Raw genomic sequence first — 26,610 nt, forward strand, 5'->3', positions numbered from 1 at the left:
GCAGCATTGCTACAGAGTCAGCTGACCTCTAAAGCCTGGCGTGGGACCCTTGCTTCCACGTGGTGTGGGCTGGAGTAGCCTGAAGTGGGATTCTGGCAGCTGCGTGATATTGGCTGGTGAGCCCGGAGCCGGTGGTGTGGTGAGGGCTGGAGAGTCCGGAGTAGGACTGTGGCAATGGAGAATAAAAAGTTGGACTCTCAGTTTTATTCATTTCAGGTTAATGAGAATGGGGCTGATGCATAGCAATGGTATAAATTTTTCACTGTATTTTACATTGAACATCTGTGATAACAAATGATTCAATTCAATTCAATGTCACAACAGGGTCTGGGGATGGGTATATGACATAGAAGAAGGTATTCAGGTTCTAATATTATTGAATTTGATATTGAGTCATGAAAGCTACAGGATCCCTAAGTGGAAAATGAGATGCTGTTCTTCCAGCTTATGCTGAGCCTTGCTGGATTATTGCAGCAGGCCCAAGACAAGACTGTTGGCCAGGGAGCACAGTACTGCCTTGAAGTGGCTGGAAACTAGAAGCTTGGGTCATTTTGTGGACTGAATGTAGCTGTTCCTCAAATCGTTGCTCAGTCCGTGTTCCATCTCCTCAGTGTAGAGGATACTATATTACTAGCAGTGAAGAGTTGGACCAAAGTGTCTGTTTCTGTGCTGTACATCTCTTTGACTCTATGACTAGTTTGAGTGAAGTGCAGGTAAATTGCTGCTTCGCCTTGAAGGTGTGTCTGGAATCTTGGATGATGAAGAGGGGAAGGTAAGCAGGCAAATGTTGCAGCTTTTGCGATTGCATGGGAACGTGACTTGGTGATACTGTATGGTGAAGTGCTGGGAGTGGAGAAGGAGTGCCTGGGGTGATAGTACTGCATTGTGTTGTCTGTGTGGTACTGTGGGTGACACATGGTGGCTCTGTGCTTAGCCCTGTTGCCTCACAGTGCCAGGGACCTAGGTTCAATTCCAGCCTCGGGTGACTACCTGTGTAGAGTTTGCACATTCTCTGTGTGGGTTTCCACCAGGTGCTCAAGTTTTCCCACACAATCCAAAGATGTGCAGATTAGCTGAATTGGCCATGCTAAATTGCCCATTGCGTTCAGGGATGTGTAGGTTAGGGACATTAGTCGGGGGAAGCATCGGTAATGGGTCTGGATGGGTTACTCCTTGAAGGGTTGGTGATAACTTAATGAGCCGAAGGGCCTGTTTCCACACTGCAGGGGATTCTAATTGTAATTCTGTGTGCTGCAGGTGGCGCTGTCGGCGGAGGCTGTGTGAGGTCTGGGTCTGTGGGGAAAGGTCAATGGGGAGTGACCTTGGCCTTTCGGGCGGGACGTGATGCTTCGCAAGCGTCTTTGTTTTCCGAGAATCTCTTTGTTTTTGGTTTCAGGCGTCACACTGAGCTCGCGTTCAGCCGGAAGCGGGAGACGGCGATTGTCCGCCGCCTGTTGGTGACGTTAGCGGAGAGATCCAGCGGGAGCCGGTACCCGCGGCTGGCCGCCTCCATTTTGAACGGACGTCGGCGCGGGTGTGAGATGCCGCCGGTCGGTGGTTCGCCGTGCTGAAGGTTACTGACAATCCTATCCGCCGCCATGCCCAGGATAGTGACCGTCCTGACCCTCTGCTGGAGCTGCCTGCTCTTCTATGCCGGCCTCGGCCTGTTCCTCAGCGGCTTCCTGCTGGTTCGGGTGGAGCTCCGCAGCCGCAGCTCATGTGGAGAGGCGCCGATGCCCTCAGCCTGGGGAGGCCGCCAGGGAGAGGGTGTCACTCCAGACTCCTGCTGGATGGCCAGGCGCTTCTCCAAGGCGATCGTGCTGATCATAGACGCTTTGAGGTTTGACTTCGCCAAATACGATCCAAAAAACAGGAATCCCAAACCGTTTGAGAACAAACTGGACGTGATCTATCACAGTGTTATTTCTAAACCAGAACACGCCAGGCTTTTCCAGTTCAGAGCTGACCCCCCGACAACCACTATGCAGAGGATTAAAGGCATGACCACCGGCACCTTACCTACCTTTATAGATGTCGGCAGCAACTTTGCGTCTTCTGCAATTCAGGAAGATAATCTAATTCAACAACTGGTGCAAAATGGTAGGTTAGCCAAACAGGGTCATTGTCTTTTTACTGGATTAGTGGTGCTGGAAGAGCACAGCAGTTCAGGCAGCATCCAACGAGCAGCGAAATCATTGTCTTTTTAGACCACTGATGAACTGAATGCCAGGCTGTATTTTTTGAAAGTCTTGAATTTCACTTGTCATTCTATTTATTTCAGTCATTGAATCAACAATCTAAACTTCTGCAAAAGCTGGCAAATGCCTTCCACTTCTGTTTTCAAATTACATTAGTCAACAGAGTTTTGCTGTTTTGGGTCATGTTAGGTTTGAACTTGAAAGACTGTAATCAAATTATTTGTCCACAATAGTCTGGAACATGACATGAAAACAAGACAGCTCTACCAGATACTCTGAACAGAGAATCTATTACTTGAAACTGGAATTATTTCTACCAGGTTTCAGAACATCCTGGAATTTTTATTTCCCCTGTGCAGAGTTGTGTGTGGGGTGCTGGAAAAGCACAGCAGGTCAGGCAGCATCCGAAGGGCAAGAGAATCGATGTTTCGGGCATAAGGAAGGGTTCTGATTTCTCTTATCTTTCTCCTTGTTTTCCACTGTGCAGTTGGGGTCAACATTGGGCATTGGGAGGAAGTTTATTTATGTGTGCTGATGAACTATGTTGTTTTGGCCAGTTAAATATGACATTATCCTAGAACTAGAATAATGACAACTCCTACCAACCTGCACTTAAACTTTGAGCTGGAATTAAATGGGTTTGGTCCTTAAGTTGTTATATTTTATAAAAATTAAAAAAAAAGTTCTGGAAAAGATATTCAGATGCGTAGTGTTGCAGAGTTGGTGTATGTAAAATTGAGGGAAGTATTGTGTGGTTCCTTTAAAAGGTGGTGCATTTTTAGTGCTTAGGCTTCAGATATATGTCTGAACAACAAATTAAAGTGCAGGTGCACAGAGAGTGCCTGAATTGAAACATTTTGTATCGAACAGCTAAGCAGCATTTTTACAAAAAATGGCTAAATTTGAAAAGACTATCAATTTAAACTAAATACTTAACTACCAAGAGTCAAAAAGTGTGCTGCTGGAAAACACATCAGGTCAGGCAGCATCCAAGGAGCAGGAGAGTCAACGTTTTGGGCATATGCATCGACCCTCTTGCTCTTCTGATGCTGCCTGACCTGCTGTGCTTTTCCAGTGCCACACTTTTTGACTCTGATCTCCAGCATCTGCAATCCTTATTTTCTCCCACTTAGTTACCAAGACCTATTAAATTTAAATCTGATGGCTTTGGCAACCTACAACCAGTCCAATCATAAGAAATTAATAGTTCATCAAAACTATAAAAGATGAGGGCATTTGAAAAATCAACCAAGAGCCAATTGTCATCTGCCATGAGATAACAACTTTCAGCTCTTGGAGAAAGCACCATCTAATTAATAAAGGTACTGCAGCATTCTTCGCTAATATTCCAAACAGCTGAATTCACAGAGTGAACATGCCTGACAGAAGAACTGACGCAAGAATTTGGCAGAGGGAGGCGTTCTTGACACGAGAATTCAAAAGAGGAGACATTCCTGGAGCATACACAGATGGGTCCAGAAGACCTAACCTGGCTGTAATTTCGGGAGACTATATTATTTTGGTTTATAGAAGTGATACCTGTATTTATTGAAACAGCATTCCATTAGGACTTTGTTTTATTAGGGAAAAGTTAATCGGTGGAGGGGAATTGTTCGGCTTGTTAGTAGTTCTGTTAATTTGTTCACTGTTGGAGTTATATAAATAAATTGCCACTTACTTATTATAGAGTGAGTGAAAGGATTTCATTTTATTTAACCACTCCTTTATAACAGATTGGGGGATGAGAGATAGGTTATACCACTCCTCACACTTGGCAGAGATGAGGTGAGCCTCTTTGGATGTTTTGGTTTTAGTTATCAGAGGGATGGTCGATCTCTGCTTCATAACAATAAGTAACCAAGTCAATTTTAAAGTGGACGGTGGGGGGGGGAATCCATTTTAAACAATTTTGTGGAAAGTGGGCATCATTGGCTGGCCAGCATTTATTGTCCTTGAGAAGGTGATGATGAGTTGTCTTGTTGAATCGATTCTGTCCATGTGCTGTGAGTTGTCCACAGTGCCTTTAAGGAGGAATTTCCAGAATTTTCACCCAGCGACAGTGAAGAAACAGCAATATATTTCCAAATAAGGATGATAAGTGTCTTGGAGAGGAACTTGCAGCTGCTGGTTTTCTTGGGTATCTGTTGCTTTTGCCCTTCCCTTGTGGAAGTAGTCTTGGTTTTGGATGGTGCTGACTAAGGAGCCTTGGTGAATTTAGCATCTTGTAGATGGTAAACACTGCTGCTATTGAGCATCAATGGTGCATGCTTGTGGATATGGTACCAGTCAAGTGGACTGTTTTGTCCCGACTGATGTCAAGCTCCTTGAGTTTTGTTGGAGCTGTGCCCATCCAGGCATGTGGATATTGTCTAGATCGTTACATTTGAACATGGACTGCTCCACCATCTATGCAGTCACGAATTGTGAATGCAGTTTACTATGCAGTGAACATCATGCAATCGTCGACAAACATGCTCACTTCTGACCTTATGTTGGAGGGAAGAAGCTCAAGATGATTGGGTCTAGGACACTATCCTAGGAACTGAGAGGGAGTTAATGTACATGTTTTATTTATTGACAGCATATAGTTACTGTTTAGACAGTTAGGCTATTTTAAATGTTCTATCACTGACTAATCAAAGTAAAGAATAAGAAATACATTTTAATATTTCACAATGTGAATCAAAATCAATCTACTTTATTGTGTTTATTTTGCTCCTTTAGAGAAGAAAGTAGTTTTCATGGGGGATGACACTTGGGAAGGTCTGTTTCCAAATAAATTCTTCAAGTCGTTCCCCTTTCCTTCTTTTAATGTGAAAGATCTTCACACGGTGGATGATGGTATTCTTCAACACATCTACACAACAGGTAATCAGTGACGACTTAGTTAGTTATGCTGTTGGAATTTAGGTATCTGAATTACTAAGAATGCATGAAACAAAAAATAAAGTGCTGGAGAAATTTAGCAGGTTTAGCAGCATCTGTAGGTAGAACAACAGAATTAAGGGTCCGATGACCCTTTGTCAAAACTTCACAGTTCTTTTTGTTCTGCATCTGCAGTTCTTCGTTTTATTTTAGCTAAGAATGCAAACCTTGTTAAATTAGCATTTAAAGTAGCTGGCTGACTTGGCTTGCAGCTAGCTCTTTTATGGAACTTGCATTTAAAGCTTTGATTGAAAAGTGCTCGCCAAGAAAAAGCTTTTGCATAAGAGTCATATCAAATTTAAAATGTTAACTCCATCTCTCTCCACTGATGCTATTAGACTTGTCGAGTTTCTCCAGCAGTTCATTACTTTGTGTTTGTACGATTGGGTTTAGTTTTACGTGGGTGATAGCAATGTATGTTCACCGAGTTGTTGCTTAAAATCAGTTCATTCAGAGCCACATTTTGAAGCTCATCAGTCCTGAGCAATCCAAGAAACATGATATTTGGTCAAGATGTCCACAAATAGATTTCCAATATCTTGGAACATTATGTTTTCAACATATAATTAATTTGGTACTGAAGAAAAAGAAGTCACCGTGTAAATTGGTAGAAATAATAATTGTTTTCCACTAAGGATCAAATATTTTGACTGTCACTTTTGTATTAATATTGAATACTTTATTTTACTGCTGTTTCTTTATATTTTCTCCAGATTTGTAACATCAATTGGCTTTTTTTTTCAAGTCAAAGTCTTATACTGTCATAGATCAGCATATTAATACATCAATATCTGTACCACTGAGGTACTCTTTATAAATGAAAATAGCATGTTGACCCAACGAATATTCACTGAATAAATTAATTTGAGAGTTCGATCATTTTCAAGCAATATTTTTATGTAAGAACATAAGTTCTGAAGAAGAGTCGTATTCAACTCAAAACATTAACTGTTATGTACATAAGAACACGCTATGATTAATTTGTTCTTGCCTCCATTTGACAGTTATTCGCATCATAATTTCTTCTAAGTGCAAGTTTGTTCTCTATTTGTAGTGGAAGGAAATGAATGGGATGTACTCATTGCGCACTTTCTAGGAGTTGACCATTGTGGGCATAGATATGGACCTCACCATCCAGCGATGGCAGAAAAACTCATGCAGATGAACAAGATGTTGAGGTACATTTGGTGTTGTGTCAGCAGTTATAAATGTTTCAAGGCTGTTGAAATGGTTTCTCTGGTATATAGACTGACATGATAGTAGTGAGCAATATCACTGAAATTAATACAGATATTATAACTAATGTTACTGTTTGATCAAGCTGTGTTGATTCATTTTGTGGTGGTTTGTAGTGGTGCTATTACTTCGTACTTTGGGTTAGAGAGTTAAATGTAGTGGCAATGTTAACTGAACTAGTAATCCAAAGGTCTGGACTAAAGTTCCTGAGTTCAAAGTTCACCATGACTGCTGGAGGATTTTAAATCTTAGTTAAGTTAATAAAGAGCTAGTGTCAGTAATGATGATCTTGAAGCTATTAGAATATTATTAAAACCCATTTAGTTACCAATGTCTTCTGAAATGATCTCATAAGCTACTCGGTTGTTTAAGAATTGTAATAAATGGTTGCCTTGTTACCAATGCTCATATTCGGTGAACGAATAACGAAAAATATTAATTTAGCATTTAATCCACAGTGTTTGTATATGTGCAGGTGCCCACACTATTTTTAAAAAATACAGTTCATGGGATGTGTATATTGCTGTTTGATCTAGCATTTATTGCCCATCCTTAGATGCCCTTGAGAAGGTGGGGGTAAGCTGCTTCCTTGAATCACTGAAGTCCATTTGAAATGTTGTTTATTCAAAAAATAGATTTGACGTTGCAGAATTTGGGCAAATATGAGTGATGTGAAATTCCCCACTTATGCAAAAAGATTGTTTTTACTTCAGTTGTGTGGAGAATGGATTCAGTGTTGTAAAATTCAGTTTTGCTCTTCATACATTTTGGTTGCTTAACCAAGAAAGTACGCAGCAGTTCATTATTCCTAGATGTTTTAATGCATTTACTTTCTGATGATGCTTGAATGAATAAATATGTTCTGGAAGTAATGTTTACTTTTTTGTGATGGAGTGATCCTATCAGAAACAAAAGCAGGAGAGGAAAACTCCCTGATTTTAGGTGGGGGAAGAGACTAAAAGAGAGATTAGCACAAGGAATGTGCGTGCAAAGAGAAAGTTGACATCACTTGTAAGCAATGGTTCTGTACAAATGCTGTAACTGTGTCCAATTCGCACAACATGAATTTAGTGTCATGTGGAGCATGTGACATAGTCTCTAACTGGAGTCATGATTTGGAGATGCCGGTGTTGGACTGGGGTGTACAAAGTTAAAAATCGCACAACACCAGGTTATAGTCCAACTGGTTTAATTGGAAGCACACTAGCTTTCGGAGCGACGCTCCTTCATCAGGTGATTGTGGATGGCTCGATCATAACACAGAATTTATAGCAGAAATTTGCAGAGTGATGTAACTGAAATTATACATTGAAAAATTGATTGTCTGTTAAGCCTTTCATCTGTTAGAATACAGTGATAGTTTCACTTCTTTCATGTGTAAATCACAAAACCCTTTTTTTAAAAGTTGCCTTCTCGGGTTAGCTGTTAACAATGGTGATAGCTAGATAATATGTTGAAGGTGTTAGCCCCCTGTGTTCTCTGTCTATGACCTGATGTTTAGATTGATTCTAATCTAAAAAGTGAGATCAGAGTTTTACATAAATTCATGCAGCTTTTGAGCTCAGAGTTCTACATGAATGTATGCAGTTTTTGAGCAAAGTGCAATGTAACTCTGCAAGTACAAATTCACCCCACAAAATATATGTGTGCATGTGGGTCTTTGTCTGTGTGTGTGTGTCTGTCTGGGGTGGGGGTTGTGAGTGTGAGAAAGTATGTGTGTATGTGTAGTGAGTGCAGAGTGTCTTAAGTCTGTGAGGGGGTGCATGTGTGAGTGTGGGGGTGTGTGTGGGTGTCTGTGCGCGTCTGTGTGTACCTGTGTGTGTGGGGGGTGGGTGTGTGTGTGTGTGTATGGGTGTGTGTGTGTAGTGCAATGGTGATCACCTGTAATGTGACATGAACCCAAGGTCCCGGTTGAGGCCCTCCCTATGGGTACCGTACTTAGCTATCAGCCTCTGCTCGGCCACTTTCCTTTGCAACCTGTCCCGTAGTCCACCTTGGAGGATGGTCACCCGAAGGTCTGAGGCTGAATGTCCTGGACCACTGAAGTGTTCCCCAACATGGGAGGGAACCCTCCTGTCTGTTGATTGTTGTGCGGTGCCCATTCATCCGTTGTCGTAGCCTTTGCTCGGTTTCCCCAATGTACCATGCCTCCGGGCATCCTCGCCTGCAATGTATAAGATAGACAATGTTGGCTGAGTTACATGAGTACCTGTCATGTACAAAGTGGGAGGTGTTCCTACGCGTAATAGTGGTGTCTATGTCCACAATCTGACATGTCTTGCAGCGTCCATCATGACATGGTTATATGGAGTTGTCCTGAGAGCCAGGCAGTTTGCTACGAACAATGATCTGTTTGAGGTTTGGCGGTTGTTTAAAGGCAAGTAGTGGAGGTGTGGGGAAGGTCTTGGTGAGGAGCTCATCTTCATTGATAATGTGTTGCAGGTCACAAAGAACATGGCGTAATTTTTCAGCCCCTGGAAAGTACTGAACAACGAAGGGTACCCTGTCAGTTGCACACATGTCTGTCTCCTGAGGAGGTCATTACGGTTCCTTGCTGTGGCACATCGGAACTGGCGGTCGATGAGTTGAGCATTGTACCCCGTTCTCTCACACAAGAAGTGGGGGAAGGGGAAATGAGGAAACTGTTGAAGTCCACATTGATGCCCTGGGGTTGAAGTGTTCCGAGGCAGAAGATGAGGTGATCTTCCTCCAGGTGTCGGGTGGTGAGGGAGCGGCTGTGAAGGAAGGTCCTCGGCAGAGTTGGAGGGGGAGTTGAAATGTTGGGCTACAGGGTGGTGTGGTTGATTGGTGCGGGTGTCCCAGAGATGTTCCCTAAAGCGCTCAGCTCGGAGGCCTCATCAGGAGCAACGGATACAATAAATGATATTGGTGGATGTGCAGGTGAAACTTTGATGGATGTGGAAGGCTCCTTTAGAGCCTTGGATGGAGGTGAGGGAGGAGGTGTGGGGGCAGGTTTTGCAATTCCTGCAGTGGTAGGAGAAGGTGCCAGGATGGGAGGGTGGGTTGTTTGGGGGGGGGGGGGAGGTGTGGACCTGACCAGGTAGTCACAGAGGGAACTGTCTTTGCGGAAGGCAGAAAGGGGTGGGGAGGGAAATATATCTCTGGTGGTGGGGTCCGTTTGGAGTTGGCGGAAATGTCGGCGGATGATTTGGTTTATGCGAGGGTTGGTAGGGTGGAAGGTGAGCACCAGGAGGGTTCTGTCGTTGTTACGTTTGGAGGAGTGGGGTGTGAGGGTGGAGATGTGGGATGTGGATGAAATGCGTTGGAGGGCATCTTTAACCACCCCTTTCCGCCTTTTGCAAAGACTGTTCCCTCTGTGACTACCTGGTCAGGTCCCCCCCCCAAAAAACAACTCACCCTCCCATACTGGCACCTTCCCCTGCCACCGCAGGAATTGCAAAACCTGCGCCCACACCACCTCCCTCACCTCCGTCCAAGGCTCTAAAGGAGCCTTCCACATCCATCAAAGTTTTACCTGCACATCCGCCAATATCATTTATTGTATCCGTTGCTCCTGATGCGGTCTCCTCTACATTGGGGAGACTGGACGCCTCCTAGCAGAGCGCTTTAGTGAACATCTCTGGGACACCCGTACCAATCAGCCACACTGCCCTGTGGCCCAACATTTCAACTCCCCCTCTCACTCTGCCGAGGACATGGAGGTCCTGGGCCTCCTTCACCGCCGCTCCCTCACCACCCGACACCTGGAGGAAGAACGCCTCATCTTCCGCCTCGGAACACTTCAACCCCAGGGTTTCAATGTGGACTTCAACAGTTTTCTCATTTCCCCTTCCCCCACCTCACCCCAGTTCTAAACTTCCAGCTCAGCACTTGTCCTACCTGCCTATCTTCTTTTCCACCTATCCACTCCACCCTCCTCCCTGACCTATCACCTTCATCCCCACCTCCGCTCACCTATTGTACTCTATGCTACTTTCTCTGCACCCCCCACCCTCCTCTCATTTATCTCTCCACCCTTCAGGCACTCTACCTGTATTCCTGATGAAGGGCTTTTGCCCGAAATGTTGATTTTACTGCTGCTTGGTGAGTTCTACATAGCAGCAGTTTGTACAATCTACAAGATGCATTGCAGAAATTCACCAAGGCTGATGGCCCCATGACCACTAACATCTGGGAGGACAAGGGCAGTATACAGAAACAGCATTCTTCAGTTCTCCTTGAAGCCACTTTCAATCCTGACATGGAAAGATATGGCCATTCCTTTACTGTTGCTGAATTAAGATCCTGGAACTGCCTTCCTAACAGTACTGTGGGTGTATCTACCTATTGTGACTGCAGCATTTGGAAAAGGCACCTTGTCATCACATTCTTGATGGCCATTAAGAATGGGCAAGAAATGTGGATTAAACAATGCCATTCACGTCTTGAGTGAATTTTTTTTTTCATATTTCTTTTCTAAAAGTCAACTCTTGGATATTTGCTTAGGAAATTGGTTTCTAAAGCTCGATTTTTACACAAGTATATAGGAACCTTTAGAAAGGGGAGAACCTATTTATCAGTATATGTGGTCAGTATTTTCTTTAGTCCTATGTGAAATGGTACTTCTGTTTAGGTGTAGAATTACCTTTTTTGCTTTTCTTTGTTACTTGATAGGTCGCTGATTGGCCAGCTGCAGAATGATACCTTGCTGGTGGTCCTAGGTGATCACGGAATGACAAATACTGGAGATCATGGGGGTGACAGTGAAGGAGAAGTCAATGCAGCACTATTTATTTATAGCACACTTCCACTTTTTGAGATCAAACCTGCTGAAGTAAGTATTTCCAAGAAAACATTTTATGCATCCTGCTGTTCTATTGTCAGAGATGTAATTTGAATGCATCTGAGATGCAAAAGAAATACAGTTGATGCACATTATAGTTTCTCATATTCCTGTACCTGATTTAATGTATAAACCCACACTTCACTTGTGGAATGTTATTGTCCCAACAAAAGATTATCCCAAATGCTTCCAAACACTCTTCGGCGTATTACAATTCTTGATCCAATAGTAGGGCAGCATCTTGTCTGCCATGTTAACTTTCTGATTAGATTAGGTTCCTTACAGTGTGGAAACAGCCCTTTGGCCCAACCAGTCCACACCAACCCTCCGAAGAGTAACCTACCCAGACCCATTTCATTCTGACTAATACGCCTAACACTATGGACAATTTAGCATGGCCAATTCACCTGGCCTGCACATCTTTGGACTGTCGGAGGAAACCGGAGCACCCGGAGGAAACCCACACAGACAGTCACCCGAGGCTGGAATCAAACCTGGGACCCTGCTGCTGTGAGGCAGCAGTGCTAATCACTGAACCACCGTGATGGGGTGGCATTTAATTAAACTGAAGAGTAGTGGACTGGCACCCTGCTACCTTGATAACCTTCTTGCCACACGAACAGTCTAGACACTTCAGACTGCTTAAAAAAAATGCCTGTTTAAGGGTTTCATTCTCTGATACAAGCACTCACCAGCAATGGTCAAGGGTCTTATCGTGTGTGTGTATAATAAGCGAATGTGTTTTGAATTGTTTGTTAATTCATATTGGAGTGGTAGGGGTTCCCCATTCAAAGACAGGCCTGATCTAAGGACCTGCTTTAGGAAGTTGAGGAATGTTAATGAGAGCTAAACTGTGTCGTAGAGTCATATAGCACGGGAACAGACCTTTCAGTCCAACCAGTCCAAGCTGAACATAATCCCAAACTAAACTAGTCCCAGCTGCCAGCTCCAGGCCCATATTCCTCCAAACCTTTCCTACTCATACACTTCCAAATGTCTCTTAAAAATTGTAATTTTACCTATATCCACCACTTCCTCAGAAAGGTCATTCCACATATAACCACCCAAAATGTGGTCCCAGTCTTGAAATCTCCCATCCTAGGAAAAAGGCAACTACCATTAACTCCCATTTATACTCTATTTTATAAACTTCTATAAGGTCGCTTGTCAACCTCCTACTCTCCAGTGAAAAAAGTCCCAACTATCCAGCCCGTCCTCTGTGCTGAACACCCTCACTGCTGTTAGCTTGTCAAATATTTGAGTGAGATGTAGTGGGTCTTCGCAGAAGGAGCTGGGGTGGAGCTCTTGCAGCTCACTAACCAGCAGCTGAGACCCTTAGTGTATCTGCCAGATTCTACCAGTTGTATGACAATAATTCCTATCATTGCAATGGTACATAATAGACAATAGACAATAGATGCAGGAGTAGGCCATTCTGCCCTTCGAGCCTGCACCGCCATTCAATATGATCATGGCTGATCATTCCTAATCAGTATCCTGTTCCAGCCTTATCTCCATACCCCTTGACTCCACTATCTTTAAGAGCTCTATCCAATTCTTTCTTAAATGAATCCAGAGACTGGGCCTCCACTGCCCTCTGGGGCAGAGCATTCCACACAGCCACCACTCTCTGGGTGAAGTAGTTTTTCCTCATCTCTGTCCTAAATGGTCTACCCCGTATTTTTAAGTTGTGTCCTCTGGTTCGGCACTCCCCCATCAACGGAAATATGTTCCCTCCTGCCAGAGTGTCCAGTCCTTTCATAAGCCTATAAGTTTCAATCAGATCCCCTCTCAGTCTTCGAAACTCAAGGGTATACAAGCCCAGTCGCTTCAGTCTTTCCGTGTAAGGCAATCCTGCCATTCCAGGAATTGACCTCGTGAACCTACGCTGCACTCCCTCAATAGCCAGAATGTCTTTCCTCAAATTTGGAGACCAGAACTGTACACAGTACTCCAGGTGTGGTCTCACCAGGGCCCTGTACAGCTGCAGAAGCACCTCTTTGCTTCTATACTCAATCCCTCTTGTTATGAAGGCCAGCATGCTATTAGCCTTCTTCACGACCTGCTGTACCTGCATGCTTGCCTTCATTGACTGGTGGACAAGAACACCCAGATCTCTCTGAACAGCCCCTTTACCTAATTTGATACCATTGAGGTAGTAATCTGCCTTCCTGTTCTTGCCACCAAAGTGGATAACCAGACATTTATCCACATTAAACTGCATCTGCCATGCATCTGCCCACTCACCTAACTTGTCCAGGTCACCCTGTAATCCCCTAACATCCTCATCACATTTCACCCTACCACCTAGCTTTGTGTCATCAGCAAATTTGCTAATGTTATTGCTGATACCATCTTCTATATCATTTACATATATTGTAAAAAGCTGCGGTCCCAGTACGGATCCCTGCGGTACCCCACTGGTCACTGCCTGCCATTTCGAAATGGAGCCGTTAATCACTACCCTTTGTTTCCTATTAGCCAACCAATTCTCTATCCAATCTAGTACTTTGCCCCCAATCCCGTGCGCCCTAATTTTACTCACTAACCTCTTGTGTGGGACTTTATCAAAAGCTTTCTGAAAGTCCAGGTACACTACATCCACTGGATCTCCCTCGTCCATCTTCCGAGTTACATCCTCAAAAAATTCAAGAAGATTAGTCAAGCATGATTTCCCCTTCATAAATCCATGCTGACTCTGTCCTATCCTGTTACTATTATCCAGATGTGCCGTAATTTCATCCTTTATAATAGACTCCAGCATCTTTCCCACCACTGAGGTCAGACTAACTGGTCTATAATTTCCTGCTTTCTCCCGCCCACCCTTCTTAAAAAGTGGCACAACATTAGCCGCCCTCCAATCCTCAGGAACCAACCCCGATTCTATTGAACTCTGGAAAATAATCACCAGCGCATCCACGATTTCCCGAGCCACCTCCTTTAGTACCCTGGGATGCAGGCCATCAGGTCCCGGAGACTTATCAACCTTCAGACCTAACAGTCTCTCCAACACCAAATCCTGGTAAATAGAAATTCCCTTAAGTTCAGGTCCTTCAGCCACTGTTACCTCAGGGAGATTGCTTGTGTCTTCCCCAGTGAACACAGATCTGAAGTACCCATTTAATTCCTCTGCCATTTCTTCGTTCCCAGTAATATATTCCCCTGCTTCTGTCTTCAAGGGCCCAATTTTTGTCCTAACCATTTTTTTGCCTTGGACATACCTAAAAAAGCTTTTACTATCCTCCTTTATATTCTTGGCCAGTTTACCTTCGTACCTCATTTTTTCTCTGCGTATTTCCTTCTTACTAATCCTCTGTGGTTCTTTAAAAGCTTCCCAGTCCTCCGTTTTCCCGCTTATCTTCGCTAAGTTATACTTTTTCTCTTTTAACCTTATATGTTTCTTTACTTCCCTTGTCAGCCACGGCCGCCCATGTCTCCTCCTGGGATCTTTCTTCCTTTTAGGAATGAACTGATCCTGCATCTTCTGCATTATACACAGAAATATCCGCCATTGTTCCTCCACGGTCTTCCCTGTTAAGGTATTAAACCATTGAACTTTGGCCAGTTGCTCCCTCATAGCTCCATATTTCCCTTTATTCAACTGAAATATTGTCACTTCAGATTGTACCCACTCCCTCTCAAATTGCAGATTGAAGCTTATTGTATTATGGTCACTACTTCCCAATGGCTCCTTCACTTCGAGGTCACTGACCAATTCTGGTTCGTTACACAATACCAGATCCAGAATCGCCTTATCCCTGGTCGGCTCCAGCACCAGCTGCTCTAAAAATCCATCTCTGAGGCACTCCACAAAGTCTCTTTCTTGAGGCCCGATACCATCCTGATTCACCCAGTCTACCTGCATGTTAAAATCCCCCATAACAACTGTAGTAACATCTTTGCGACAAGCCAATTTCAGCTCCTGATTCAACTTACCTCCAACATCCAGACTACTGTTTGGGGGCCTGTAGATGACTCCCATGAGGGTCTTTTTACCCTTAGTGTTTCGAAGCTCTATCCACACTGACTCTACATCCCCTGACTCTAGGTCCGCCCGCGCAAGGGACTGAATATCCTCCCTTACCAACAAGGCCACCCCACCCCCTCTGCCCGTCAGTCTATCCTTACGATAACACGTGTAGCCTTGAATATTCATTTCCCAGGCCCTGTCCCCATGAAGCCACGTCTCAGTTATCCCCACAATATCGTATCTGCCAATTTCCAAAAGAGCCTCAAGCTCATCCACTTTGTGTCTAATGCTTCGTGCATTCATATATAGAATTTTTAATTTGTTACTGCTCTCACCCTTCCCCTCAACCCTTATTTCACTCAACTTTACAGCATGATGCCTTTTCCAGTTTTCTGCCTCCTTGATACAGTTGTCTTTCTTGACTTCTCTTGTTCTAACTACCCCTTCAATTTCCTTTTTAAACATAACTTTTGATATAACCTGTAATGTTTAATGTTAGGTGATTGTATCAATTTCTATAAAAAGTAAGTTGAATTTCCTGCATAGAGAGTAATACAGCACGGAATCAGACCCTTGGGTCCAATTTGTCCATGCCAACCAAGTTTCCCAAACTAAATCAATCCCACTTGCTTGTGTTTGGCCCGTATCCCTCTCAATGATTCCTATTCATTGGCTTGCCCAAATGTCTTTTAAATGTTATAATTATACCTGCATCTACCATTTCCTCTGGCAGTTCATTCCACACAGGGAGGGATGGCCTAGTGTCATTATCGCTGGACTATTAATCAGGAAACCATGGTAATGTTTTGGGGACCTGGGTTCAAATCCCACCTTGGCTGAAGAAAATAAAGTCTGGAATGAAGAGTCTAATGATGACCATGAATCATTGTTGATTGTTAGAAAAACCTATCTGGGAGGCAAACTGCCATCTTTACCTGGTCTGGCCTTCATGTGACTCCAGACCCACAGTAATGTGGTTCACTCAATTGCCGTCTGGACTATTGGTGTGGCAATAAATGCTGGCCAGGCCAATGCCCACGTCCCATGAATGAATTTTTAAAAAAACACCCTGTGTGGAAAAGTTGCTCCTCAGGTTGCTTTTAAATCTTTCTCCTCTTAACTTAAAAATAAGTCCCCTAGTTTTGAACTCACTCACCCTCGGGAAAGGACCTTTCCTGTTCATGATTTTATAAACGTCTGTAAGATCGCCCCTCAAACTTTCTACACTGCAGTGGAAAATGTCTTCACCTATCCTTATAACTTAAACTCTCCAGTCCCAGCAACATCCAGGTAAATCTTTTCTGAACCCTCTCCTATATATCCAATCTCTCTGTTTGGCTCAATAGTTAGCACTGCTGTCTCACAGTGCCAGGGTCCAAGGTTTGATTCCACCCTTGGCCAACTGTCCTTGTTAAGTTTACACATTCTCACCATGTCTGCGTGAATTTCCTTTGGTTGTTCCAGTTTCCTCCCGCAGACCAGATAGATGGATTGCTAAATTGTCAGTGGTGTCTATGCAATTTAGGGAAATGCAGGGTTTAAAGGTCGGGGAGTGGACCTGAGTGAATGGTCTTCAGAGGGTCCGTGTGGACGTGATTGGCCAAATGGCCTGCTTTCACACTTTTAGAAAGACATGAGGGGCAAATTTTTTACACAGAGGCTGGTTTGTATGTGGAATGAACTTCTAGAGGAAGTGGTGGATGCAGGTACAATTACAATGCTTAAAAGATATTTGGATAAGTACATGAATAGGAAAGGTTTGGAGGGATGTGTGCCTTGAGCAGGCAGGTGAGGCTAGTTTGGTTTGGGATTATGGTCGGTATTATCTCATTGGACCAAAGGTTCGATTTCCATGCTGTATGACTCAACAGGGATTCTATAGTCTATGATTCTAATTTAATAATAGTCTTCCCAAAACAGAGCAGAACTAGAGCTAGTCCTCCAAAAATGGCCTCACCAATGTATAATACAACCTCTGTAAGACATCCCAACTCCCATATTTGATGCTCTGAACAATGAAAGCAAGCATGCTAAACATGTCTACCTGTGATGCAACTTTCAAAGAACTATGTACCATGTCTCTCTGTTTGAGAAGACGACTTGGGGCCCTTTAATTAATTATAAAAGTCTTGCCCCTGCTCATCTTATCAAAATGCAACACTTCTCTTTTATCCAAATTAAGCTCCATCTGCCATTCCTCACCCCATTGGCCCAAGAGATCAAGATCATACTGTGATCCTAGATAACTCCCTTCACTGTCCAATTTACCACCAATTGTGGTGTCATCTGCAAGTGTGCTGACCATGTCTCCTAAATTCTCATCCAAATTGTATATAAATGACAAACCATAATGCACCAAGTAGCAGATCCCTCCAGTCTGAAAAACAACTTTCCACCACTACCAACTGTCTCCTACCATCAAGCCAATTATGTTTTCAGTTGGCAAGCTCTTCTTGAATCTCACATGATTTAACTTTACTAACTAGTGTATCATGTAGAACCTTGACAACATCTACCATTCTGTGATCAAGCCCATTAGATATGTAAATTGTATATGGATCAAGGACCATCAGTGAGTTTTCTCCTGGATTGGCAATAAGCTGGTAAAACATAATGGGCCAAATGGCCAGCTGTGTTGAAAATGTTCTGTGATATTTTTCTTCCTATTAAATATGAGGTTATCCACAAATAAAGCAGGGATCCCACTTAGCTTTGATTGCTGAGTGTTTGCAGTGTTTTTGTTTCTATTTCAAATATGCAGCAGCCAGAGTTTTTTTTGCATTTATCTTTCTGTTCACACATTACTCAGTATCATTGTTAAACTGTCTACTGATTGAGCCCTGATGGAATCTGCAATTCTACTTCCATTACATAATATAAGAAAGAGCTATGTGCTCATTTGAAAAATAATGTTTTTGGAAACAGCAACATTTCCGACCAGAAAAATAATTTGTATTTATATAGCACTTTATAACACAATGGGAGAACATCCAACTTGCCAATCCTGAATCAGCGAACGTTTGTGTTGTATTGGAGTGGAGAGGGCTGGCCACTAAGAATCAACATGTCAGATGAGTAATGGTGGAATTGTTGGCGATGAGGCACCTTCTGAAATATTTCTGATCTAAGTTGGAACCCTTGTTGCAGCATGTATTATATTTTTTAAAATAAACAACACAGCTCCATATTTTCATTGAATCTTACAGAATAAAAACAGGCCATTCAGCCAACTGTGTCTGAATTTCATTTTGTAAGAGTCAAGCATTTAATCCATTTTGCTTGTTCTTTCCTAGTATTTTGTTTCTTTCAGGGAAGATATCTAATTGTCTTTTGAAAGTTCCTAGCAGCAGCAGCAGCTCCCACCACCCATTTAGCCATTGCAACCTGTATAATGGAATTGGCTGTATGAAAAAGAACAAGGTGAAAGTGAAGTCTGCAGATGCTGGAGATCAGATTCGAGATTAGAGTGGTGCTGGAAAAGCACAGCAGGTCAGGCAGCATCCGAGGAGCAGGAAAATTGATGTTTTGGGCAAAATGCCCGAAATGTCGATTTTCCCGCACCTCAGATGCTGCCTGACCTGCTGTGCTTTTCCAGCACCACTCTAATGTTGTCTATGAACAGAAATCCTATCTCTGTCTGGATTTTATTACGAACCTAAAGTTCTGGTGCCTTTCTCCTATGCATCCTCTTCAATCCTTTCACATCATTCTTAAAAGTCTGTTGCCAAAAGTGAGATACAATGTTCTCTAGTTAGCATTTAATCAGTCATAAATATTTTATCATATTCGTTTAATCTTTACGTCCTATAACTGTCTTGCTTTTGTCCCATATCCTTAAGTTTAAACAAAAAAAGCCCAGCATCCTGAATGAGTTAATGAATTTTTCCTGCCAACCTTAAGGTTTATATGTAAGTCATTGGGTCTTTCTTTTAAATTTAGACCATTCAGATCACATAATTTGTCCTAGTTTTGTGTTCCAAAGTGCAGTATTTTACAATCTTCTACCTTGTGTCTGGCTGTATGAACAGAGAATTGAAAGAAGAGAAAGAATGTGTATCTATCCCCTATTAACAGCAAAATTAGCAATTTTAATTTAAGAACAGATTCTAATATAAATTCTGTTTGAGATTATATGCAATTCAAAATGTCATTAATTTAGTCTGGAAAATTACTAGTAAAGACCTTGCATTTAAAATGGTGAAAAATCAAGCTTGACTATTTCTGTTTCTATTAAATGCATGCATTGCAGAGGTGGTTATGTAATTACTTCAATAATTTTCTTTATTTTTGTTTATCTATAAAATCTCTATCCATTTAGGACTCAAATGTCGTATCTCAGATAGATCTTGTACCGACCTTAGCTCTTCTTCTGGGGATTCCTATTCCTTATAGTAATATAGGAATGGTGATGGTGGACTTGTTTATCTCTGAACCAAAGCTGGATGATAATCAGTATCTTGAACAGGCAAAAGCACTACATATCAATGCTATACAGGTACAGTACTGCAAGATTTGTCAGGTGATACTTTTGTTATTAAATAGTTAATTATTATTATCATATTTTATTCTAGCCCCCAAGTTCCACCCATCTTAATTATTGTCCATGCAGATCAAATCACAGACCACTATGATTTAGTTACTTTCCAAAAAATATGTAGTCGTGTGGACAAATACCATGTCTCTTTTTCAGATAATTGTTTTTGATAGTGAACAAGCAGTTTTAAAGTTTGTTTTTCTGTTTGTTTGACTAAATGGGTAAAGTGTTTCTAATTTCAGAAAATGTTTCCATGATGGGCCTACTGTGTACTATAATTTTACATTGACCGTGATGACTCTTAGACAAAAAAAAGAGAATTCCAAATTCTTCTGTACAGAAAGGATAGTAGATTGGAAAGATGCATGGCCTTACTATTTTTATGCAGTTTCAAGTGATTATGTGGATTATATTGGTTGGGTTGTGGCTCCTACTTGTCATGTTTGCCAGAGGTAGGAAACATAAGACTTTGTCTTATGATTTCCAACAACAAAATAAGACGTTTTGATTCAACGTTTTGAGCTTGTCTCATTCATTCAATGTAACGAGCTTAACTGATTTATTCAATGTATGAAACTGCATTCATTCATTCAATGAATCCAACTACACTCACTCATTCATTGAAACAAGCGGTATTCATTCATTCATTGAATCCAGCTTATCCCATTGATTCCATGTCTACACCTTAACGCCTTTATTCAATGAAACATACTGCAATAATTCATTCATTCCAACAACAAAATAAGACGTTTTCATTCAACGTTGATGCAGTAATGTGAGCTTAAGGAAATTACGAAAGCAAAAGAGGGTATGAGAAAATATAAGACGTTTTCATTCAAGGTTGATGCAGTAATGTGAGCTTAAGGAAATTACGAAAGCAAAAGAGGGTATGAGAAAATATTTACAAGTAAAGTCAAGAAAATCCCAAGCATGTTTTATAAATACACATATTATTAAGGAAAGAGTAGGGTTTACTAAAAGACTAAGCTGGTTAGAGAGATAGTGTTTCTTAATGAATGTTGCACTCCACTCTTTACAAAAGATATGGGCATGGTTCTTAATGAATGTTGTGCTCCAGTCTTCACGCAAAAGGAGAAAAATATAGAATTTTTAGTTGACACATAAAAATTTAAATGATAAGATCAAAAGAAAAATTCAGATAAAAGGAGTGGAACTTTCCATTTTTGTTCAGTGGTCAAAACACTGGAAACATTCTCATTCTGAATTCTGAAGACTTTGCATTAGCTAATAACTGCAGCAAAAGTTCTCTATGAATTTGTACAAATTATTTTCTGTGTCTGCTGTGCCAAGCTGTGTCCATCAGGATCTATCTACTTTAAGTAGAATTCAGAGAATTATTTGAAAATCTGGGCTGAGGCCAATTATTATAAATATCTTTGAGGATTCGATAGATAGGTGTTCACCTTTTCCAAGCTTATGCAATACTCCATAGTGAAGTTTAACCCTTCAAAATGAAATGTTTAATTTGATAACCCAACAGAGATCTTATATCATAGGATGCTGTGGACTTTAACTTTCTTTTCACTATAATGATTCTGATCAATGGGTTTAAGACCGATCCAAAACCTTTGAATATTTTACCCAAGTAGGAATTACGTGTGTTCAATTCCATCCTCCCTTTGATGTTTAAAAACATTGTTTACAGTGCTCATCATTACATATCAATCAATAGTGAAAATTGTGACACTTGTCTCAAGACCAGCTGGTGGTGTGGTCAACTGTCAAAGGACAGCTAACTGATTGGGAGGCCCATTTCCTGACCACTTAACAAGGAGCTGTATAAATGTGTTAATATCAGAAGAGTTTCTTGGAATTAAGTTTACGTTTTCAAATGAAGAGGTGACTTATAGTTTAGTGCTTCCTCTGTAGAGTTTTTTTGCAGTTCATGGAGTCTTGGCATATAATTGTTGGTAAAGTACAAGTAAGATAAAGGAGACATTTTCTGGATATATCCAGAAAATGAGTTTGGATAAGATTTGTAGCTCAGGTTGAGGTTCTGGATGTAGATTTGCTCGCTGAGCTGCAAGGCTCGAACATATCTTTGTATCTTATGACATGTGGACGTAAAAGTCTTTGTGCTTTGAATGAGATGCTAAACAAAAGCCCCAGCTGCCTGCTTAACTGGATGTATTTGATCCCACAATACTATATCAAGAAGGAGAAGGGGCGTTATTCCTGGTGTTTTGGTCAATATGTATCCCTCAAATATATTTTAAAAAACAGATTTTTTGGGAATTATCACATTGCTATATGTGAGAGTTTGTGTATAGGCTGGTTGTCATATTTCCTATAACAGTTATAACATATAACAGTTAACTGTACTTGAAAAGTAGTTCATTGGCTGTAAAGTGCTTAGAAATATTATTTGTCATCTTGAGAAGTGCTGTGTAAATTTAAGTAACTTCTTTCCAACCTTCTAATTTTGTTGTATAGGTGAATCGATTTTTGGAATCCTACTCTTATGCTGCTAAGGATCTTCCTGTGACAAAGCTGAAATATCTGAAGGAATTGTTCTCCACTGCAGTGATGGAGTATAATGACCTGATTACAATCATGCAGAAATCTGAAAAAATTGTTCCTGACCAAGATTTTCACACAAGGTTTCAAAATCTGTTAATCACACAGCAACGCTACTTGAGAGAGACCAAAGAGGTGTGTCGAGAATCATGGGCACGATTCAATCCAGCACACATGCTTTATGGCATTGTACTTTTAGCAGCAACATGCATGCATTGTTTTCTGGTATCAGAAACTGCATCAACATTTGAATCTTTGTACAAGCAGTTGCTTTTGTATCCAGTTATCTGGGGTCTGACTGCTGGATTAACAGTTTATTTCTGGATGCTGATATCTGGCATTACACTGGAACCATTGATGATATGTTTTTGGATAGCATTTGGATCACACGTGAGCTTCCATTGGAACTTCTGGAGATTGGAATGCAAGAAACATAATCACTCAGATAAACTGATCCAAAGTTCCAACATTTGTAATCAACAGAAATGGAAAAGTTGGCTCAAATGTTTTATACCTTTGGGAATTCTCCTATTACGGTGCTTGGCTATGTTTTCTAATAGCTTTGTAATAACTGAAGGGCAAGTAGTATCATTCCTTTTGAAATCGCTTGTAACCTTTACTGTCTTGAAACTAAAATGGAATGGAAAACTTAACAGTTATTGTTTAAATACACCATTTGTACCAGATATACAAAAGAATTCTGGTTCCATGTCATACAAACGAGAATCTTGTTATTTAATTGTGTTCATGATGACCTTTATGGTCTGTATTCTTTTTTCCAGCAATTTTTATCACTGTCGGGAAGAAATTGCAGACTGTGAGCCTTCACCGTTTCTGAAACCTTTGTCAAGGATAAGTAATAGTCAGGAAAAGAACTTCCATTACATCCTGTCCGTGTCATCACTTGGAGCCTTAGTTTACCTCATACGAAGATGGTTCCTTCATTATGGCAACCTTAATAGTTCACACTTGGTTGTGTTTTTTATACGTTTGGGTTTTCCATTTATTGTGTTTTGTTTATGCTGCTATTGGGCTGTGAATGCTGCTTCAGAAGAAACCTCCATTAAACTCCAAGACCTGGTTAAGAAGATTATGATCATTATCCCAGGCATTGTCTTTGTGCTCGTAATAACAGGCTTCCTTATTGTATTATGGAATCCAATCACCGTGTTCATAAAAGACAATAGGGAGTCTGATGAAACTCTTGTCCCTTCCTACAAAGACTCTATGGCAACAGAAGTTGACTCTCTGCATGTAGTCCCATTGATCTACCGTAAGATGCAGAAAGCTATGAGCATACATTTTAATGACAACCAAACAAAGACTCAGACAATGGCCGCTTATGGGTTGGGAACTGTATATTCTGCAGCTCTTATCACCATCCTTACTCTTTTGACGTTGTTACTTATTATGTTGCATAATGAACGAATGTCACTGGCTTTCCTGCTGTTATTCTTGGAGGGATTTTCTTTCCTTGAGATACATGGTACAACAAGGAATCTTTCTTTACAATCCAATAACACTGGTATGTAGTAGCTTCAATTAATAGGTCACTTAAAGCATGGATGTGTAAGTAACAGCTCTTTTCAGGGTTTGTAAATAATAGTTTGCTTTGATCGAGTTTCGATGCAACATGTTTAGTTTTTATATTTAAGCTGAATCATTTCCACTGTGCAAATCTATGTTTTTTACATCTGTCTTATTGTGCCCATGAGCTCAAGCATGAAACCATTGACCCAAAGATATTCTGCAGAACTTAAATTCGTGGGGCTTACTTCAGGAAAGATCCTCAATCCAAGAGGGGGGACAGAAGAGAATAATTAAGATAATATCATACATGAGACAGGGACAGATCAGACAAACCTGGAAACAAATCATAGTCAGTAATGTTAGCTTCTATAAAACACAAATTTATAATCTTCATATGAGACATGGAAATATGGATCAGGAGGTCCATATAATCAATATGAAAACACACACCAAGTAATAGAAACTTATTGCAGGGAGTATACACATTACTTTTATACTAAGAGCATAAATCACTTAAATAATAATGCAACTTTGCTTTAAATAAAACTTAACAGCAATGAGCCTTCTCACTTGCACCCTCAGCTGGCTAATTGGACATTGCAGAGATTACAGTAAACTTCTCGTATTTGAGGCACATAATTTTTGTTTGTTTAGATTGCCAGTTCATAAAGTACCAGTTAAGACAAAGTTTGCTTTACTTGGTGTGCCCTAGCAGAAGAAAGCGTCTAAGGCAGAATCCATATTTTTAGAAAGTGAGACGATTATTGTTTGAAATGGAAATAATATGAAACTGTCTAGTTAATCAAAAGAGCTGACACATGAAGGGAATGGATACATGAGCAAAACTTTGCAGAAAAATGCTGGAAACACTTAGTAGGTCAGGCAGCATCTATGGAGAGAGGAACAGTTAATCTTGTCGAAAAGTTGGGAACTTAACATTTTTTTGAAGTTCAGAAGTAGGATATTATGTTAAAAGAAAAACAAAAGTGCGTGTATGATGGAGTGAAAAGCAGAAAAGATGAAGTGACAAAGGAGCTATTGAGATGGGTAAAGAAGCAAAAATGGTTTTGTGAATGAAAATAACATTCATCACCCACAGATGTCTGGAAAAAAAGATAGAGATTATGATCTAAACTTAGTGAATTAATACTTGAGTTCAGAAGACTATAAAATGACTAATTTAAAGATGTGCCATTTCTTTAGTTCATATATAGGAGGTTGGGGATAGAGTTCATTATGGGATTGAGCTTATGCTGAAAACATAGACTCTTCTGCTCCTCAGATACTGAATTTCTGGCTGTGCTTTTCCAGCACCGCACTTGACTTTGATCTCCAGCATGTGCAGACCTCACTTTCTCTAAATTGGGTCAAGTATAGGGAATAGCAGGAGTAGGCCTTTCAGTCCATCAAGTCTGCTGTGTCATTCAGCAGCATCGTGGCTGGTTTTCCTCAATGCCATTTTCCCACACTATCTCCTTCTCCCTCGATATGTTTATTATATCGAAGCCTATCAATCTCTGTCTCAAACAAGCTCAATGACTGAAATTCCACAGTCCTCTGGGTAAAGAATTCCAATTATTCATATACCTGGGTGAAGAATTTTCTCTTCTCATTCCAAATTGCCTACCTCTTATTCTGAGACTCTTGTCCCCTGATTCTAGACTGCCTAGTTGGCGAAACATCTCTGGTAGAAACAGGAAGAATGAGTGATTTACTGAGATTGCAAAAGGCAATAAATAAATGCAAGTGTTTTACCACATTCTGAGGATAAAAAGAATTACTCTTAGTTACAATTTTGAATTGTATTTACCTTGAATAGTTTCTACAGTCAATCCTCAATAATTGATTAGGTGACTCGGTATCTCTCATAACATGCACTTATCTGAGTGTGATTATTTTGTATACATAACTTGTTATGGAAGATGGTAAAAATTCATGAGTTATAGTTTATGTAGTTTGAATTTCTTGACATCACTTCTTTAGTGCTGAAGTTCTGACAGAAGTTGAAGAAATTGCTTTTCAAATTATTCCTTAGTTGAGATTTGATTTCCTCCCATAGTCTTACCAATGTTTGGCACTGATTTAAGTTTTCTTTTTGTTTTTTTTTGGAAGGTTATTTCTTTGTTCCTTGGTATGCAGTTACAGCCTGGGCCTTTACAGCTACACAGTTCTTTTATGCTACAGGGCATCAACCAACATTCCCAGCGATCCAATGGAATGCAGCTTTTGTTGGGTTCATTGAAGGACATAGCACCAATATATTGCCAGCACTGCTGGTAGGAATGAACACTTTTGCTTCTCATATACTGTTTGCAGGTAATTATATAATTGTTTCACAATTAATCTTTGAATTTAATCTCTACATAATACTACGATGGAATTAAACGTGCTGTTGTTGTCACAGGCTGATGGCCTGTTATGGATCCCTTTAAACATCAACCATATAATTTTCCAAGTCATTTAAACATATACTGTAATAAATTCTACAATGGTCTCCATGTGACTTAAAATAATGCATCTTAAGAAAATCTAACTTTTCTGGAAGTAGTTGAACATACTGTAAATTTGAGGTTAATTGTACTTTATTATGAACTTCAGTGCTTAATCAGTCCCTATTGCCATTTCTCAAATTAGTGACTCTTTGTTGGGCATTATTTCATCAGCTTTATGTTAGTTTTTATGTAGTTGTGTTGCATCATGGAATGCACAAGAAATAGTTGAGACAGCGACACTATTAAAAAAAGAACAGGAAAACATTTGAAAAAGAGGCAGATGCAAGATCCAAAATCAAATGCAGTAATCTCAACATTCAATTTGTTATTTGAGAGAAAAATAGTAAAGTTTAGTTTTCAGGAAACTGATGAAGAAGCATACT

General features: G+C 40.8%; 1 protein-coding gene across 2 annotated transcripts in view; it reads left to right on the forward strand.

Moving 5' to 3' along the window:
* Positions 1-1,285: 1,285 nt before the first annotated feature.
* pigo (phosphatidylinositol glycan anchor biosynthesis, class O) overlaps positions 1,286-26,610 on the forward strand; it is a 34,246-nt gene continuing 8,921 nt past the window's right edge. For both annotated transcript variants that reach the window (XM_072571688.1, XM_072571694.1), the window contains exons 1-7: positions 1,286-2,100; positions 4,923-5,066; positions 6,178-6,301; positions 10,995-11,154; positions 19,452-19,628; positions 22,122-23,730; positions 25,848-26,051. In XM_072571688.1, coding sequence (XP_072427789.1) covers positions 1,599-2,100; positions 4,923-5,066; positions 6,178-6,301; positions 10,995-11,154; positions 19,452-19,628; positions 22,122-23,730; positions 25,848-26,051 — 2,920 coding nt within the window. In that variant the 5' untranslated portion in view covers positions 1,286-1,598. The remainder of the gene's footprint in view (positions 2,101-4,922; positions 5,067-6,177; positions 6,302-10,994; positions 11,155-19,451; positions 19,629-22,121; positions 23,731-25,847; positions 26,052-26,610) is intronic.

This window comes from Chiloscyllium punctatum, chromosome 1, assembly GCF_047496795.1.
Source record: "Chiloscyllium punctatum isolate Juve2018m chromosome 1, sChiPun1.3, whole genome shotgun sequence".
Taxonomy (NCBI): domain Eukaryota; kingdom Metazoa; phylum Chordata; class Chondrichthyes; order Orectolobiformes; family Hemiscylliidae; genus Chiloscyllium; species Chiloscyllium punctatum.